At 49.6% G+C, this 16,934-nt stretch overlaps 1 protein-coding gene across 1 annotated transcript in view; it reads left to right on the forward strand.

Annotated features, from left to right (window-relative positions):
* The window catches only part of MMP17 (matrix metallopeptidase 17), a 66,263-nt gene that overhangs the window by 37,083 nt on the left and 12,246 nt on the right, over positions 1-16,934 (forward strand). Inside the window, exons 2-4 of the mRNA XM_054220025.1 lie at positions 5,423-5,555; positions 7,492-7,618; positions 14,780-15,063. Coding sequence (XP_054076000.1) covers positions 5,423-5,555; positions 7,492-7,618; positions 14,780-15,063 — 544 coding nt within the window. The remainder of the gene's footprint in view (positions 1-5,422; positions 5,556-7,491; positions 7,619-14,779; positions 15,064-16,934) is intronic.

Genomic DNA, 16,934 nt, shown 5'->3' on the forward strand with positions numbered 1-16,934 from the left:
ACAAGCCTTAAAAAGAAATAATCAGGAAGAAAACTTGCTGACTGAGTCTTTTTTTTTGCCTGTGGCAGTTGAATAAGCCCATCAGCTTATATAATATTAATATTTGTAAAAGCAAACCTACAGAGCTCATAAATCTTCCATAAAAGAGGGACAATATCTACATCTATTTTAAAATGAAGCAGGTAAGTGGATTCTAGGACAAAAGGGTATTGATACAAAGGAAGTGGATAAATGAAAGAAATGAAATTGCCGTTTTAATCTGAAAATTGGCTCTGCATAAGTGATACCAGAGTTTTCACCGCTGCCAGCAGAGCCAGCGTTTTGCTCTGGGTTGTCCCTTGGCCCTGGAGAGCTCCAGTCCCTGGCTGCTGCCACAGCAGCCTTTTTTCCCTGATATTCCATTTAAGTGGGTTAAGGAGTGAAAAAGAAGTCCAAAATTGAAACAGGGATTGTTTGCGGAGAAGGCTTCATTACCATTTTTCCGAACTTTGTGCCTTCTCCAAAAGAAAAAAAAAAAGTGCAAAAAAAATTCTGCCGTTTTAGATTTTGTTAACCATTTTTTAAGGGAAGAAGCAGGCTTTTCCCCGTTACGCTATGCCACAGCAATATGGGAACCCAGAGGAGGAAAAAAAAAAGAACAGCTTATTTTTAGCCAACCAAGTGAGCAATCTGTCTCCAAACACACGCATGCAACAGTGACGCTGCTGCATCGCTGTTAACACATTCCCTTTTCAAAGGAAAACTGTGTTTTGAAGCAGTTGCTTTAAGACGTTTTTTATTGGGTACCACCTGCTGTGAGACGAGTTGGGTAAAATCAAACCATTTAAAGATTGTAGAGCTACATAGGAGGGGAAAAAAAACTTCCCCCCCCCCCCCCCCCCCCCCAATTTTTCTTCATTTCTTGAGTTGTGTTGTCTGTGGATGGCTGGTCCCATGAGACCGCAGGGGATGGGGCATGGGCAGCACCCTGGGAACCTCTGTTCCTGGTGCCTTGGTCCCAAGGGGTGAACGTGTTGCAATGGCTTTTCCCTGCTGCCCAGGACACAGCGTGAGTCCCGGCATCCCACGTGGGGCAGGGTGGGATCTCCAGCCCCACGCAGGGATGGTGTTTTGTCAATAAACATCCTGGCTGTGGTTTTATAAAGTGTATGTATGTGCTTCTGCTCAGCGCCGAGCACTGCGAGAGCTCTTGCTGGCAGCTGTGTTTATCCAGCTCAGTGGAGGTGCAGATGGGTGGGTGTCTTTGGATGTTTTCACCAGGCATGCAGTTCTTCCTATTTTTCCTTTTTTCTTTCTTTTGTTTCCTGGCCCTGAGCACAATGGGAAGCCTTTTGTTCTGTATTGCCCGGTGGTGGAGATGGATCAGAAGATCCATCGTGGACATGGCTCTGTCCCTCCAGCTTTCCCCAGTCCCATCTTGGCCAGCTCCCAGCACCGGAGGAGAAGACCACGGTGTGGGTCCATTCATGGTGATGGCAGTGAAACGCGTTGGATGGGTCTGGCCCAGCAGCGCCCCACGGTTGGGGTAAAGCAGATCAGGGGACGGACTGCCCCAAAGAGTTCCCAGTGTGAGCAGACAGACCAGTAGATGGGAGACCAGGATATACCATTACAAGTATTTCATAGATAAGAAATTGGGGGACAGAGACACGAGGTAATTCCCACAAAAACCTAGCTGGGATCCCGTGAGCCCCAGACCAAGGTAGATACCCCAGGCCATGGCATGAGTCATTCCCAGCTCATCTCGGAGCTGGAAGATGGTCAGGCATTGGCTCAATCTGGATTTCTTGGTGAAGCAATTTTTTTTTCCTTTTAAAACAGGGAGTTGCTGAAGCTGAATCTTCTCACGGGATTAGGTCAATTCATTTTACGCAGCACATTTTAAAGGAAAAGTTTTTATCGTGCCAAGTCAGGCAAGAAATATGTTCAAAGACTTTTAGCATTCAGCTCAAATCACTAATTCATTTAAACATTTTAAGCTAATGAGAGTTGGCAAAAAAGCTTTTTTTATTAAAAAAAAGGTGGAAATAAGAAGAAGGGAACGTGTTGAAGTTATCTCAGTGGAAAATATTTTCATATTTTTCATTTATGGAAGTTTATAAGTTTAGCTTTTGTCCTAATCAAGGACAAGAAAATATCTGAAAAGTTTTCACAGGGCACACAGATAACTAGCCAGGCAATTCCTGATGGTCTTTCTCATCTCCAAGTCCAGCTGCGTTTTCCCTAATGAATTTTTCTGCCACAGCAAAGGTGGAATGCAAAAGTTCAATATTACAGATCAGGTTTGCTTACAAGGAGAGAGGAAACTGGCCAGAACTCGTACACTGGAAAAGAGATGAATGAGAATGATATCACAGAGGTCTATAAAAGTGTGGAGAACCTGAGTAAGGCACGGTAAACATGATGGTCTAGGTGAAAAATCACATGCAGGGAAATCAGTGCTTGCAAGGCAGATCAGGTGAAGGATTTGTGCTATCTACCCATTCCTTCCATCTTTTCTTTAGGGAGCTCCCCATTTGCTTTGATGTGCCCGCTTGTGTTTGTGCTTTTTCTGTCCCTTTGGGTTAAGGAAGAGAGAAGATCTTGCCCTGGCTGCAGCCAGAGCAGTGGGACCTTTGCTGGACCTCACCGTGCCTTTGCTTTCCCTGGGCTTTTGCTGCCACTCCCTTCTCCAGGAGGCCCTGAGCAAAGCTGAGTTATGTACAGCATCGGCTCCACTGTCATTAGAGAATAAATGACACTGTCTCCATGGCCAGGGAAGAAACCAAATTAAACCCCACCATCCTCAGCAATTGATGGGCCGGCTGCCGAGCGCTGTGTCACAGCCGATTTCTCATGAACAATCAGGGGCGAATCGTATCTCTAATTTCTGTCACAAATGTTTTTGCTATGCAAAGGGACAAATAGGAGCAGGGAGAAGAGGAGGGAGCGCTTGGCCTGGTCTTCAGCCTGATGGCAAGGGAAGGCTGCGACGATGCTAACACACTCTGAGCACGGTCATGGCTAATGAGGTTGCATTAAGCAGCAAGAAATGGCCAGATAAGCTGCTTTCTCTGGCTGTAACAACACATCACCCTGCTAAAATAAGGCAACCGGAAGGAGGGTAAGGAGGGAAGTGAATTGCCGGAGAAAAACCCGGCACAGGAGACCATGTTCCCCAGTGGAGAGCCACACCAAGCGCGGGGAGATCTGTCGTAAAGCTCTGTAAGTGTGAAACTGTTTAATTGGGTTTGCTAGAGAGGGGCTGTGGCATTCGGGGTGGCCACCGCAGGTGACACCGGGCTATGAGACATTCAGATTGTAACGATAAGCAGGTACCGACTTTTGGCACTAATCTGACTACAGTAAATTTGTGGCGTATTGACTGTGGTGGAAGTCTAGATCAATATCAGTCTTCAAGAGGCTCAATAGGTCAATGTTTCTTTGATGCAGATAAAGAAAATAGAGGGTAGGTGTTTATGGCATTCCCTGCGTGTGGCATTATTATTCTTTGCTGATCCTTCTGCCGAGGTAAGGGAGGGGAGCAAGAAGGAAGGTAAGAAAGGATTTAGAAAGATAATTCACCAGACGTTCAAAAAGCTGTTGTAAGAAGGAGATTTATGGTGGTTTTTTTCATCAGTTTTCAGCTGAGGAGAGGTAAGATCTTCATAAAGTTATATTGTCCTTTGAAAGACAAATTTCTATCAAATAGCGGCCTTGGTTTTAATGAGGCGTCCGTGGCAGGGGGGTCGCTGGCACGTGGCTATGCTTGCTTAGGATTTGGCAAATAAGGACATGCAGGTGTTTCACAGGTCCCCGCTGCTTTCTGGTGGTGGTAGGGATACCCGTGGCTGGCTCTAAATGCCTTGAGGCAACTGGCGGAGAGATGGTTAAACCAAGGCATGTGGAAATTTTGTAGAAGAGGGCACAGAGAGAAAAGCCATTTATTTCTCCTCTTAAATAAATCAGGCAGTCCTGTCAGGGGCTGCAGGTGACTGAGGTTTTGGCTTCACCATTAGGTCAGTCCTGGCATTTCTTGTGCTGCTGGGATGAGCGCGACTCTGCTGATTTATACCCTCGAACAAATCATCTGAAGTTGAGAAACCTGTTACCATTATCAATGTGACTTTTTTAGACTGTTTTTTTTTAAATCCAATTATGGTTGGATTTTCTTTTTTTTTTCTAAATGATGAAAGCCATCGATCACCAGGAATGACTTTTTGGTATAGGCCAAATTTTAGGGGAAGTCTGTTGAAGGGTTTTGCTCTGCACCCTGTCGCCATACCCCTCCCTGCCATGGTAGGAGGGCAATGGTACTGCTGGGAAACCACTGGGTCTCGCTGGGACAGTGTTTCAGTTCCTGGAAGCTGAGACTTTGTACCCTCAGTGCTCGTGTTGCCTGGGAACTGGTGGGAAGGGACCAAGCCAGGGTCCTGCAGTGGCCTCCAAGGAAGTGGCTTGGCGTGTTACATCTCCATGGCGTTTTCCCCAGAGGGCCTGGGTTTGTGTCAGTGCTGAGATCATCCACCCTGGGTCTGGAATGATTGCATGTCTCAGAGTGGGGTTTCAGTCTTCATGGTTGGGTTTGTTTCCAATCAAAATCTTGAAGTCGTGAAGGTCAAGATAAAACAAGCCACCCTCAAGCCATCAGGGTGTGTTGAGGGGACTTGGATCACAGGGACATCCTCATCCTCATGTCCTGGCTTTTCTCCACCAGGTGAAGGGAGCCTCTCCTAAGCTGTTTGCATCCTTAATACGCTGTCATCCCAAAGCTTCACCGTCCCAGCCATGCATGGACTGCAAAGCAGCAGAGGTCGCAGGGGGTCAATTAATGTCCTGGGGGACAGGAGAAAGCACATATGGTCAGAGAGGTCCAACCAAGACAAAGTTGAGCAAAACCCATCTGCTCTGCAGCCTTGGCCAGGGGTCGGCGAGGTTCCCCCGTTGGATCCTGGGACTCTCCCCAAGACCCCTGTGGGCTCCCACTGGAAGGGAGGTCCCGGGGGAGGCGGCATTGCCTTGGCACTCGTGATGGGCAGTTTTCCTCCCCTCGCTGTGCTCAGCCCTGCAGCGGAGTCTCCAGTAAGAGCTGCTGGTGTCCAAGGCGGGAATTGAAGGTGCCCGTGTGACCCTCGGGTTGGGGCTGTGCTGCCGCCGCTATCAAAGATGGTCTGCAGCTGGGTGGGAAAATTAGATGTCACCCTTGGAATGCGTGAAGGTCGACGGATCCCATTACTGAAGTGATGTGTACAGATCCATCCTGACACGTCCATTTGTTAGCAGGGACCACGCAGTTTGATGGGGAAATCGGGTATAAACATGTAAATGGGAAAAGGATTTCCAAGCGGAACGGACGGGACCTTCAGAGCATCTTTCCCTGTGTTATATATTTCCTTCCTTTCCTTTTCTCATCCCCCCTCCCTCCCTTCTCCTTGTTTCACAGGACTGGCTGACGAAATTTGGGTATCTGCCTCCTCCGGATCCTGTCACAGGACAACTGCAGACGCAGGAGGAGCTCACCAAGGCCATCACGGCCATGCAGCGGTTCGGGGGGCTCAAGGCGACGGGAGTCCTAGGTCAGTGGCTCACAATCCCTCCTCTCGCTGGTGCAGAGGGATGCAGGGACGGCTCCCTGCCCGTCCCAGGAGGAGAGGGGACTGGCACTGAGTTGTGGAATAGCATCATCTCCAGGAAAGGCTCAGGCGGGTGTAACATACGGCCCAGTTTGCAGCTGTAAGAGTAATTACATGGCTCAGGTGCTTTGTTGCCTTGTGCTTTCAAGAACCTGAGGCAAGCAATTATTTCACCAGACCCACACACCCTTGGGGTTCCTGTCGTGCTTAAAATAGCTTAAAATAGCTTTTGGTGTGCTGAAAGGAAAAAAAAAAAAAAAAAAGAAGAAAATAAAGAAAAATAGACAAGGGAAAAAAAAGACAGAGAAGGGCTGATAGGTTGTCCTGTTCAAAGCTTTAATTGCAGCATCGCATTGAGTTGAACAAAAGTCCTGATTAAGCCTCCCACTTTGTATGTGTAGATGCTCTGGTTTCTTCACCACTGGGGCACAGCGCAGGGGAGGCAGGAAGATGGTGTGGCATCACCCAGGCGCTGCTCACTCCTGCCCGTGACACACAGAGCCACGAGGTGCCTGCGGAGGGTCTTCTTGGCTCTCCCCAAGCCGCAGCGGCTCCGGTTGCCCCCGGTCAGCAGAGAGCCCGTCACCCCCCCCCGGTGGCCAGTGGGGCAGGGCAGTGGGTGGCTTCTGCCTGACGTGGTGGCCACATCTGGCAGGGAGGGAGCAGTCCAAGGCCAGGCTGGAGTGACACATGTTCCCCGGCATGGCCAGGGTCATTCCTCTCAATGCCCTCATTGAGGGAAGGAGAAAGCCAGCATTGTCCCGGCCCTCGGAAGGGCGCCCGTCTGCTCTCCTCCCCTCCCTGCCCAATGCATGGCCGCGACCTCCCGCCACGTGGCCAGCTTGCTTCCGCTGCTCGGGACAGAATTAGCGAGAAGCTGCTAATTAGCAGGCTGGTCTCCACCCATCCCGGTGCCCCGGCCACCCTCTGCCTGTCCCCGGAGCAGCTGCCACCTGAGCAGCCGCTGGCCGCATCCCATCACTGGGACTTTCCCTCCCCGCTCTTAATGGAGCACGTGCAATTATTTCTCTTCCAACTAATCACAAACTGCAGGAGGCCTGGGAGCAAGGGTGGCCTTTTGAATGCATGTACGTTCTCATTTTTGGAGGGGGTGTTTGAAACAGGCCGGGGGGGCTGCGCTGGGCAACTCGTGTGTGGGGTTTGCTTTGAAAACAAAGTGTTTAAGTAAAGAGGTAAAGCCAGCACGGAAAATGCGAGAACGACCAACTCGTCTGCCTTTCAGCAGATGAGAATAGGAGCTTTAAGCTTTCATTCAGTTTTAAAAATAAATAAGAAGGAATATGAGCATTTTCCAAATGAGCTCCTAGCTGGAAAGTGGTATAGTTTATTTACATGCGAATGTTTCTCTGCTTTGTCAGGGGACTAATGGGGAATTCAGCAAGAGACACCAAAATAGAATAATTAAAAAGTTATGTTTTAAAATATAATCAAAGCTGCCCACAGGTTGTTTTCCACACAAGATTTTGAGATCTGTAAAGTGTCACACCAGAGGTAACCTGCTGCGTTTTCCCCTGAAATGCACGAAACTGTCCATTGACGCTCACAGCAGAGCTGGCACCTCACCCCTGCCGGGGGTGTCGTCTCCCCTTGCCTCCTGGCAGCCCCAGCTGGTGGCTGCTTTGAAGAGATGGGCTTTCGGCAGGAATTGCTGCCATGGGTGAGGGCATGGAGGGGGCTCAGTGCCCCGTGGGTGGCACCACGGGTGACGCTGGGGCCGGTGCCATGTCCCAGTGTCTCCCCAGCACTGCCTTTGCTCCACTGCTGCATCCTCAATATTTCCCTTCCCTTTTCCCTGTCCGCCCTGGGATTTCCTAACCCACCATTCCCATGATTTCTATTATTTCTTCCCTAACCCTAGACGAAGCCACGCTGGAGCTGATGAAGACCCCGCGCTGCTCTCTGCCCGACCTTGCCGCCGTGGAGACCAGGAGGAAGCGATTCACGCAGGCTCTCACCAAGTGGAGCAAAAGGAACTTGTCCTGGAGGTAGGGATTTGTCCTCCGCTACAGAAATCTTGTAGCGAAGGGCTTGTCCCACGCAGAACAGGGCCGAATACGGCTTTGTGATGCGTTTCGGTGTGAGATGCTAAAACGTGTGCCCCCACAGACTATTTATTTAAACTCTTCTCCTGCTAATTCCAACCTTGATTTCTTGGACCCACTAGGTCGTCGGCTGGGAATGGTGTGGATTTGGCTGGTGGATTAGCTGTGAGCTTTTTGCTGCGTTGCAATGGTTAGAGCATCGTTTCTGTTGTGTTCGTTGGGACTTTACACTTTCTCAATCAGCTGCCACAGACTTGGCTCAGCAGAGATGGGGCTGCTTCTCTCGCTCCACCTGAGCCTAAGGGTTGGGAGCATTTTCTGGGTAATAGAGCCACTTTTTTTCTCCTATACTCCTTGTTGCCACAGGGAAGTATTTTCCCTTGACAGCAGGGAGCGACACGTGTGGGTCTCTCTGGACCTGCAACACGCAGAAGTTCAGGTCCAACTTCCAGAGACGCTGCAGTCACGCTGCAGGTCAGGGTTGGCAAACAAGCTGATCCCTGTCCCACCGAGACTTGTGCTTTTTGGGACCCGTTTTTCCCTCCTCAAAGACCATGTGCTGCAGTGATTATTCTGCCAAGAAAGGTGAGCACCATGAGGTGCTCATACTATCCTGAAAGCACGTGTGGATGCTATGGAGAGATCTTGTTATTAATAATAAGCTTCTCTTTGATCCTGGCATAGTCCCTAGAGCGAGTCCACCTCCCACTGCAGTAACAGATCTCGACTTCTCTGTTGCTGTTGACACATGTTGACACTGCGGCAAATCTCCTACCAGGGATTTGCTCCATGTTCCAGCACATCCCTCTGAAACCTTACTTTCAAGAAAGATAAACATAATTCAGCTTCAGTAAGAAACAATTTTGGCTCGTGTAAGTCTTCTTGTAGTGAAGTGTCTCAGTTATAGAAGCCCAGCCTATCCCCCTGTTGACCCCTGTTGATGGGTAAGAGGAATAAACATATTTTGGAGCAGAAACAGTCCCTTTGGGTGAAAAAATAAAACCTGCCCTGATGTCCTGCGAGCTGCCAGAGCCAGCACAGGGGGATGGCTTGTGCACAGCCCTGACCTCGGCAGCTCCTCTGAGCAAAGCTGGGCTGGGCAAACCCGAGCTACACCCTCCAGCGGGGCAGACACGGTGGCCGGGCGGTCGTGGGCAGGAGCCCAGCGCTGCAGGGACCACCAGGGCTCCGGCCGTGCCGGCAGAGTGTCCACAGTCCCAGGCTGGAGCGAAGCGTGGAAGGGGAATGGGGTCAGGCTGTTCTGGTGGACACTGCGCTGGGGCATCCCCCACCCCCTTGGAAACTGTGATGCTGCAGCAAAGATTGCCATAAAAAAAGGGGTTTACGTCTGAGACAGTTTTATACGTATGATATAAAAAAAAAAATCCATCTCCCAACAAATTCATTTCTGCCTCTTATTCTTTGATCCTTTCCAGGATCTTGGCTCTTGTTCAAGAAAGGGCTGTATTTTATAACTGGAGGTTGTATAAGCCAACAGAAGGCTATAGCATTATAGAAAGTCCAACATAGTATTTACATCCAACACTTGACATTAAAATAGCTTTTTTGAAACAGCCATGAAAGTCTGCCAATAGAGACATAAAGTTTTACATGCTTACCTCTTACACATTGATTGAAGATTTAAAAAAAAGAAAACAAAACCAAATTCTGGTATGCCATGCATTTAAAAATTGAAGAAAAACCTGAATAATTGCAAGGCTGGAATAAACAGTTAAGCAAAGCTCTACAAAAGGATGATCATGGGATAGGCACTTGCACTGATGGAGAAGGCAGCGTTTGGCAAACAAAATTTTACAGGCATGCAGATTGCTTGGGGTTCTTCTTTTTACTCTTGAGTACAGCCAGCCTGTGGGACGGGAGGGCTCAGGGAGCAAAACGGTACAGCCTCGGAGCATCCCAGTACAGCATCAGACACACGCAGTCTTCTGTGCCTCATCTCCATGGGAAGCTTCCAGGATATTACAGCATATAAATCTTCTTTTCATGGGATTTTTAAAAATTATTTTTATTTTATTTTTCCTGCATTGTACATAGGTACAAAGGCACTCAGTAGGCTGAAGAGGTGGCAGTGGGATGGATTTGGGAGCGGGGTGCGGGGAGCGGCGTGCTGCGGATGCCCTCTGCTGGCATCGGCGCCAGGAGCTGCCCGCAGCGAGTTTGCCCTGGCGTTTGCAGCCTGGTTTTTCTTTTGATAATTTTGCTTTGTTGCTGTTGGTTATGCCCCGCAGAAAGGGGAGTTCACAGCTGGCATCTCCGTCTCTTCCCAGGCGCTTGCTGTCTCCTTGTGGTCACGAGAAATGCAGCGTCAGGGCCATGCCCCCTCTCTGCCTGCTCTGAGCTCCCTGGGGCAGGGGAAGCTGCCAAAGCCCAGATTTCTAAATTTCCCATTTTTTTCTTGCTGAAATCTCAGCCCAGTGCCAAACCAAGCTGACTTTCATCCATCTTTAGTTAAGGATGAGTCCCTGGTGCCACTTCATCAAAGCTGCAGTCTTTGAAACTGCGATGCTCGGGACATGAGGTGCCGGAGCTGGAGCAAACGCAGGCGGCAGGGGAGCAGTGATGTCTGTCAGCTGCTGCCCATCATCGCCGCCAGCATCCTGAGGCCACCCGCGGTGGAGGTGTGGCACTGCCTGAGCCAAGATGGGGATTTACCAGGGCATGGAAGGGCAGCTGCCGGACAGGTGCCATGGGGTAAAGGTGTGTAACTGGGATAACTCCCAGTTCCACGCTCCCATCCCCACAATGGACCCGATCCTCCCGCTTTCCTCCTTTAATGGGTGGCATCCCACTGTGGTACCTCCCAGCCCAAGTGTGAGAGATGTCCAAGGGGGGCAAGAGCATCACTCCCCGGTGCAGATCTGCTTTAGGGCTGTCACAACGTGCCCATCGCAGGCACGTGTGACCCTCATAGGAAAATCCCTGAGTATCTGGTGCAGATCACAGGCAGCGGCCAGGTTGGCACAGGCGGCAGCGTGGGGGCACGATGGCCGGGGCAGGTGGTGAAGCATGGCAGCCCTGCTCCGGCAGCCCCCCCCTCCCCCGACCAGCTGCTCCTCCTGCAGCCCAAAAAAACAGCTCTGAAATTTGCTTTCACCCACCTCTTCTCCCTGGGATGGATTATTCCTGTGCCGGCATCCATTGCTGAGCTGCAGGGAACTGCCTGGAGAGCTGTACGTATTAAAGGGCAGGAGAAGGATTATCCCCCCAAAAATGTTCTGTAATTTTTGCAAAGCGCTGGGAGAGGTGCAATGGAGGGTGCAAACAGCCCCACTGCTTTCCTCCTTGGCGTTGGGGTGTTGCGGCAGTGCTGGGGTAGCCCCGGAGCGGGGCTGCTGTGCCACGGGTGGCTGGGAAAGTGCCTTTGCCACGGCAGCAAGCAGCCACCCTTCCCACTGCCCCCTCTTCCCCCCTGCCAGAAAAATCAATTTGGGTTTAGCAGGCAATCCTTAGCCTGCTGTGTTTGGTAGTTATCAGCATTTATTTTATTTCTCTGGGGTTTCAGGGCTGCAGAAGGTGAAGGAGTGCTTTCATTAACCAGCAATTGATTTCTCATACATCACCAATACTCTTCCACTTTTGGCTTTGGGAGGACAAAAACCAAAAAGGAACCCAGAAACCAAAATAACCATCGGTGTGGGTGCCCCTCAATAGCAAACAGAGGCAGACCAACCCTCTCTGGCCTCTGCTTATTAACCAGCTTGGACACAAAACCTCTGGGATGGGACAAGCGAAGGAGGGGACTCGGGGGACAGGTGAAGGATGGGCAGCAGCTGGGTGAAAGCCAGCTTGTGAGGTTGCTGCCACCTGGGTGAGCCCTTAAAGCAGAGCAGAGATGTTCTCCTCGGCATCCTGTTGTGCCACTTACAACCGCGTACAGCTCAGCAGACGCTGTTCCAAGCGACGTGGCTGATGTTGTCCCCGCGCAGCCCCATCCACCGGGGGGACAGGTGCTCCTCAGGGTGTCCCAGCACGTGGCTTTGCAGAGGGCTGGGGGCCACATTGGTGGGATGGCCAGAGAGGGACCGAGCAGCCCTGTCCTCCTCACTTTCCCAGTGGCTTGGCGGGGGCCGTCTGGATGAGAGAGGCTTCTCTCCAATTACTCACATCAGGTTTCTGCCCATGATTTGAGCTCTGTGAGAGGAGTCTCAGGAGGGATTAACATCCAAGAAGAAGGAGCGCTGCTCTCCGCTGGGTACCTAAGCGCCATTTACTACAAATAATAATAATAATAATAATCAAGGTGGGAGGAAGCTTATTTAGTCCTGTGTGCATCTGCATGATGTAGAAATGTGCCACCTTTTCAGCGGAACTGGGTAACACAAAGCCGACGAACATCCTATTGGCATTAATAGGCTTCTCCTAATCTCATTGAAAACAATTAGCAGAGCTCCAGCAATCAAATCAGATGCTGAATTGAAAAACCCTGATGGGATTCTCTTGAAAAATAACGGTGGTAATGAATAAAGGATGGGGGATTTTTCACTTACACCTGCAGCATGTTAATAAAACGTGGGTCAGCTCAGAGGTGCAGGACCTTTTATAAGAAGCGAAATAAGTATTGATACTGTTTCTGCCTTAATCTAATGTTTCTGGAGTCAGGGGTTGGGATGAATGTTAATAATGTTTGTCTCTTCAGACAGGGTTTTTCATCCACTGTCCTTTTACAAGGGAGATCAGATTTATTATCCTCATTCTACGGCTGGAAAGGGAGGGAAAGGAAAGCAGCTCATGCGGTCGAGCAGGGCTTGAGGAGGGAAGAGCAGATAACATCCATGAATCTGAGTCTGTGCCCTAGGCACCAAGATCATGGAGACAGGTTGTAATTCCTGGCATAAACGTGGTGCGTTTTACACGTATAATGACTTGTTCAGTAGAAATTAAAGCAGCAAAGGGTTTCCTTAAGTCCAGAGGAGTGTTGTGGAAGATGAAGACACCCGGTTAAAGAATATCTGGAAACCAAGTGGCCTTTATTTTTTTTGGACTGTAGAGGTTTACATCCAGCCACACTCTCTTCTATAAACTAAAATTGCCTGAAAACTGTCTTTTCTAATCCCATGCTCACACTGTTTGCACCTCTGTGCTGCCTTCTTTACAAGTGTGTTTTGTTTAAAGTCCTACGATTGTGTGATGTTAAATGTATGCTAACTCATTCAGTTTAGTAGTTAAGGTCTTTCTTTGCCCAGAATAGTTTAGGGATAGCAAAGGTGTATCTATGTGGGATATTTGCTTATCTGGCTGTGACGTGTTTTGCCTGATTGACCCATCTCATTCCCTCCCTCTCTAGGATGGGGTTCCCAAGCTCTTACGAGAAACTCTTCGTGAGATTTCTGCTTGTTCTCCCAAGTCCCCTTTTTGTCCTCTCCTGCATTTAACCCTCACTAGTTTTGCCCAGCTCAGGAGGTGGGACCCACCTTGGACTGTGTGTCTCTGAGGACATGGGATTTATGCAGATATTTGTGAAAGCAAAAGCATCCAACCTCAGTCAGTGAGGCGTCCCTCCTCCCCTTCGCTGATCTGTGGTGTCTCCCAGTACCCAAATCACTACTCGCAGGAAGGGCTTGAGTGACGCGCGGTCCGTCTCTGACACCTGTAATTACCTCTGGAAGTTTAGTTGGGTTATTGCATCCCACTGGTGCTGGGGAGTGGTGTAATACTGAGCGGTGCTCTCCCAGCTATATTATGCAGGAGGGTAAGCGAGGTGATCATAATTGTTGCTTTAGCCTTTAAAAATCTCTCAAGCCATGAATATTTCATGCACACTTTGGTTGGTGTGCTGGTACACAAGAAAGAAAGTATCCATTACTGCTGGGGTAGAGCTGGCCAGAAATTTTCCAGCAGAATTAGTTTTTGTCAATAACTACTCAGTCAACAGTACATTTTCCTGCAGTGTGTTTATTTTTGTCAAAATTGTCAGTGAAAGATCATCTAAACATACTCTTTTAGAAGCCAAGGTGCTTTGTTGCATCTTTGTCTTTTTACCTCCTCTATTAAATCAACAGTATTAGGAAGGTTTTTTTCAAGGTTTGGTTACACAGGAAACATTGGCTTTTTTTCATTCCAGCAAAGGCCAAAAGGGAGGTTTGAATCACGCAGCTGCAGGGCAGACGCCGGCACACGGCCCGTCCCGCCTGGCTTCTCTTCCAGGACAAGGCAGAGCTGGGGACCAAGGGCTACTGTGCTGACACAGAGAAACCGCAATAGCCCTGCGAGGTGTGCAGTGGTGTCGTAAACCCCCGCTCATCAATGAGTTTTCTACCAAGAAGCAAGGCAAGAGCTTCTCAACTACCACGCTCCATCGCAAAGCCTGCAGGCAATAGGCTGGAGGAATTTTGAATGTGATTTACGTAAAATGCATCCTTTCCTCTTCCTCCTTGTTATGGATCGCAGAATCAGAGATTCCTGGCAGTGAACTGGTTTCAGAGAATATTTTATACCTCCGGCAGACATATTGGGAAATATATGGAGGCAACAAATCCGTACCGGATTTCTGTGTGCGCGTAATAAGAATGAGCAATGACCTGCTGTTTGTTGCAGGAAAACTTATGGTCCTGTGCGTGGCACAAAGGCTTCGGAAGTCAATAGTCTCTGCATATTCGGGTGGCACTTGGAACAAATAAGTGGTGAGAAAATAATTGTTGATAGATCTGAAGGGGAGCTTGAAAAAGAAATGGGCAAGCTCTGGAAAAAGGCTCATGGTATTGGCATTTTCAAGGCCGGGCAAGGGTTGTAGTCCTGAGCGTTAACAGCAGTTCATGCATGAAGTGTGGCGCGGAGGCTGACTGCCACCTGGTACAGCAGGATCGGAGGTACCAGGATTAAAATCCTAGTTGTTTCACACGCGTGGAATGTTTCATGCTCTGGTGGGCAAGACTGGCTTGGTATTTCCAGAGGACACAAACTCAGTCTCTGAAATCCTCATAGCTCTGGAACAGAAGTGATTCAGACACTTAAATAAAGCATTTTGGGGCACTTTGGAGGAGCGCTAAGACACACCAGGCACCTGCAGAACCCTTCCTGGTGGTCCTTGGAGAAGATCTTTAATGCTAGTGCCCTATATCATCTTTTTTGCCTTCTTTATTTCAGAGTTCGCACTTTCCCAAAAGAGTCCCACCTGGGCCACGACACAGTCCGAGCGCTGATGTACTACGCCCTGAAGGTCTGGAGTGACATTACCCCACTGAATTTCCACGAAGTGGCAGGTAACAACGCCGACATCCAGATAGACTTCTCCAAAGCAGATCACAACGATGGCTATCCCTTTGATGGGCCTGGTGGGACAGTGGCACACGCTTTCTTCCCTGGAGATCATCACACGGCAGGAGACACCCATTTTGACGATGATGAGTATTGGACCTTCCGATCAGCAGGTAGGTCAGGGTGGAGGAGCTGCAGCCAAACACAAGGGCCCCCAGTTTCCCTTTTCTGCTCTGGTGGTTAGAGTGATTTAGCCTCGGCTATGCCTTCACCCCAGGCTTGGGGATCCCAACACCTTCTTCTGGTTGTCCCCTCAGCCTTGCTAGTGAAATGACAACAGCCAGTGTTGAGGACTTTCTATGTTCCTGGAAGCTTTGATGGCATCTCCGTGTTTTTACCCATTCTGTTGGCAGTTGCAGAGCTCCCCATCACCCACCCTCGGTCATCATCTCTTCTGGGATCTGGAAGGTCACACATTCGGTGTGCAGCTGTTGAGCTCTTGGATTGGCGGACTGTATTCTCTGATTTTGGCATCTTTTGGGTGGCTTTATTGCTATATATCCTGGTTTCCTATTTTTAAAGCATATTTGTAAGCTGACCTGCCTGGAAAGGGCTCTGTGGTCTGCAGGGAAAAAGCCCCCTGTGAATGCTAGGTTTTTCCTGCCATCTCATGTCTGTTACCTAACATCAGGATGGTTACAAGTTACAGTTTTATTAATTTTTTCTTTTTTTTTTCATCTCATCTGGCTAGAGCAGAGTTTTAATAGGCAGAGGGACTTTCAGAAGCGTGTGTGCCTCAGCTGCGCCAGCCATCTGTGGGGATCAGGTCCCCAACCTTCATGTCGGGCACATTTTGACGGGGTGTCTCTGCAATCACCAGCTGCTAATTTACTTGTCATACCACCTCCTCCGCCAGCCTCCCAGTGGGCTCCTGCTGCTTCAGCTTAATGATTTTGTTTAGACCTAATCATCTTCTCAGGAACCAGCTAATACCTTCTTTCTCCCCACCCTCTCCTCCCTTCCCACCGTCTGACCTCCATCCATCCCCACTGAGAGTTTGTGGGCAGGAGTGTTCACCAGACGTGCTAGAGGTGGTTTGGGGTTAAGGCTAAAGGTCTGGACAGGCTGATTCTTCAGGATTCAACCTGCTCCTCGGTTCATGCCACTGTGCAACCCCAACTGATGTCTCTTACAGGGAAGAAAAAAAAGAGCATCTCTGCTCTACAGACTTACAGGGCAGGGGCAAGCGCTGAGGTCTGGGAGCTTGCCGTAGCACATGTTATGTGATGAAGTAAGGAATAGGTGCCCCTTTTGTAGCTGGTGGTGGGGGACACTCATTGTGAAACAGACTCGCATGGAGGAGCAAGCTCAGGGCCGGCAGGATCCCTCCAAGCATCGCCGAGGGACGAGGGGCTGAGCCTGGCTGCCCTCTATTTTGAAGGTCTTGGAGCTATCCGAGCTTCATCTTTTATTTATTTTGTTCTCCCTAGCGATTCAAAAATAACAAGTTGGTAGGTGATACAAAAATATCCCCAAGGTTGTCAGTTTGGCATTAAAATGTCAGAAAGCATATGTCTTGTTCTCTCACAGTGCCGGGGAAAACAGCACAGGTTATAAAAATCCTGGCTGTTTACAGACACTGTAAATAATAGTCATCAAGGAAAAAGCAGAATTCAGCAAAAATATCCCCCCCAACACCCCAAGCCCGATGGGGAGCTCTAAGAACTGTGCAGGATCAGCCACGGCTGCTTCTGTGCGACGTCTCCTTTGGCCCCGACTGCAGCTCGGGGAACGTGAGGCTCCCTTGAGCTCTGCTGAGACCTCTCCCACCTCGCTGCCTGTTTATTACAGTACTTGCCATCGTGATCTTCGTAAGAACCATAGTTAAAAGCATTGCTGCCCTCTGGTATTGCTCTGCAGGGCATTGCCGGGCAGCGAGGGGCAGCAATTGTACGGGTGCTTGGCCCAGCTGGTGGGAATGCACCGAGCAGGGTCAGTCCCGGACGGTCCTGGGAGCAGCTCCACTTTCCCTTTGGCAGCGGTG

Source organism: Rissa tridactyla, chromosome 13 (assembly GCF_028500815.1).
Source record: "Rissa tridactyla isolate bRisTri1 chromosome 13, bRisTri1.patW.cur.20221130, whole genome shotgun sequence".
Classification (NCBI taxonomy): Eukaryota; Metazoa; Chordata; class Aves; order Charadriiformes; family Laridae; genus Rissa; species Rissa tridactyla.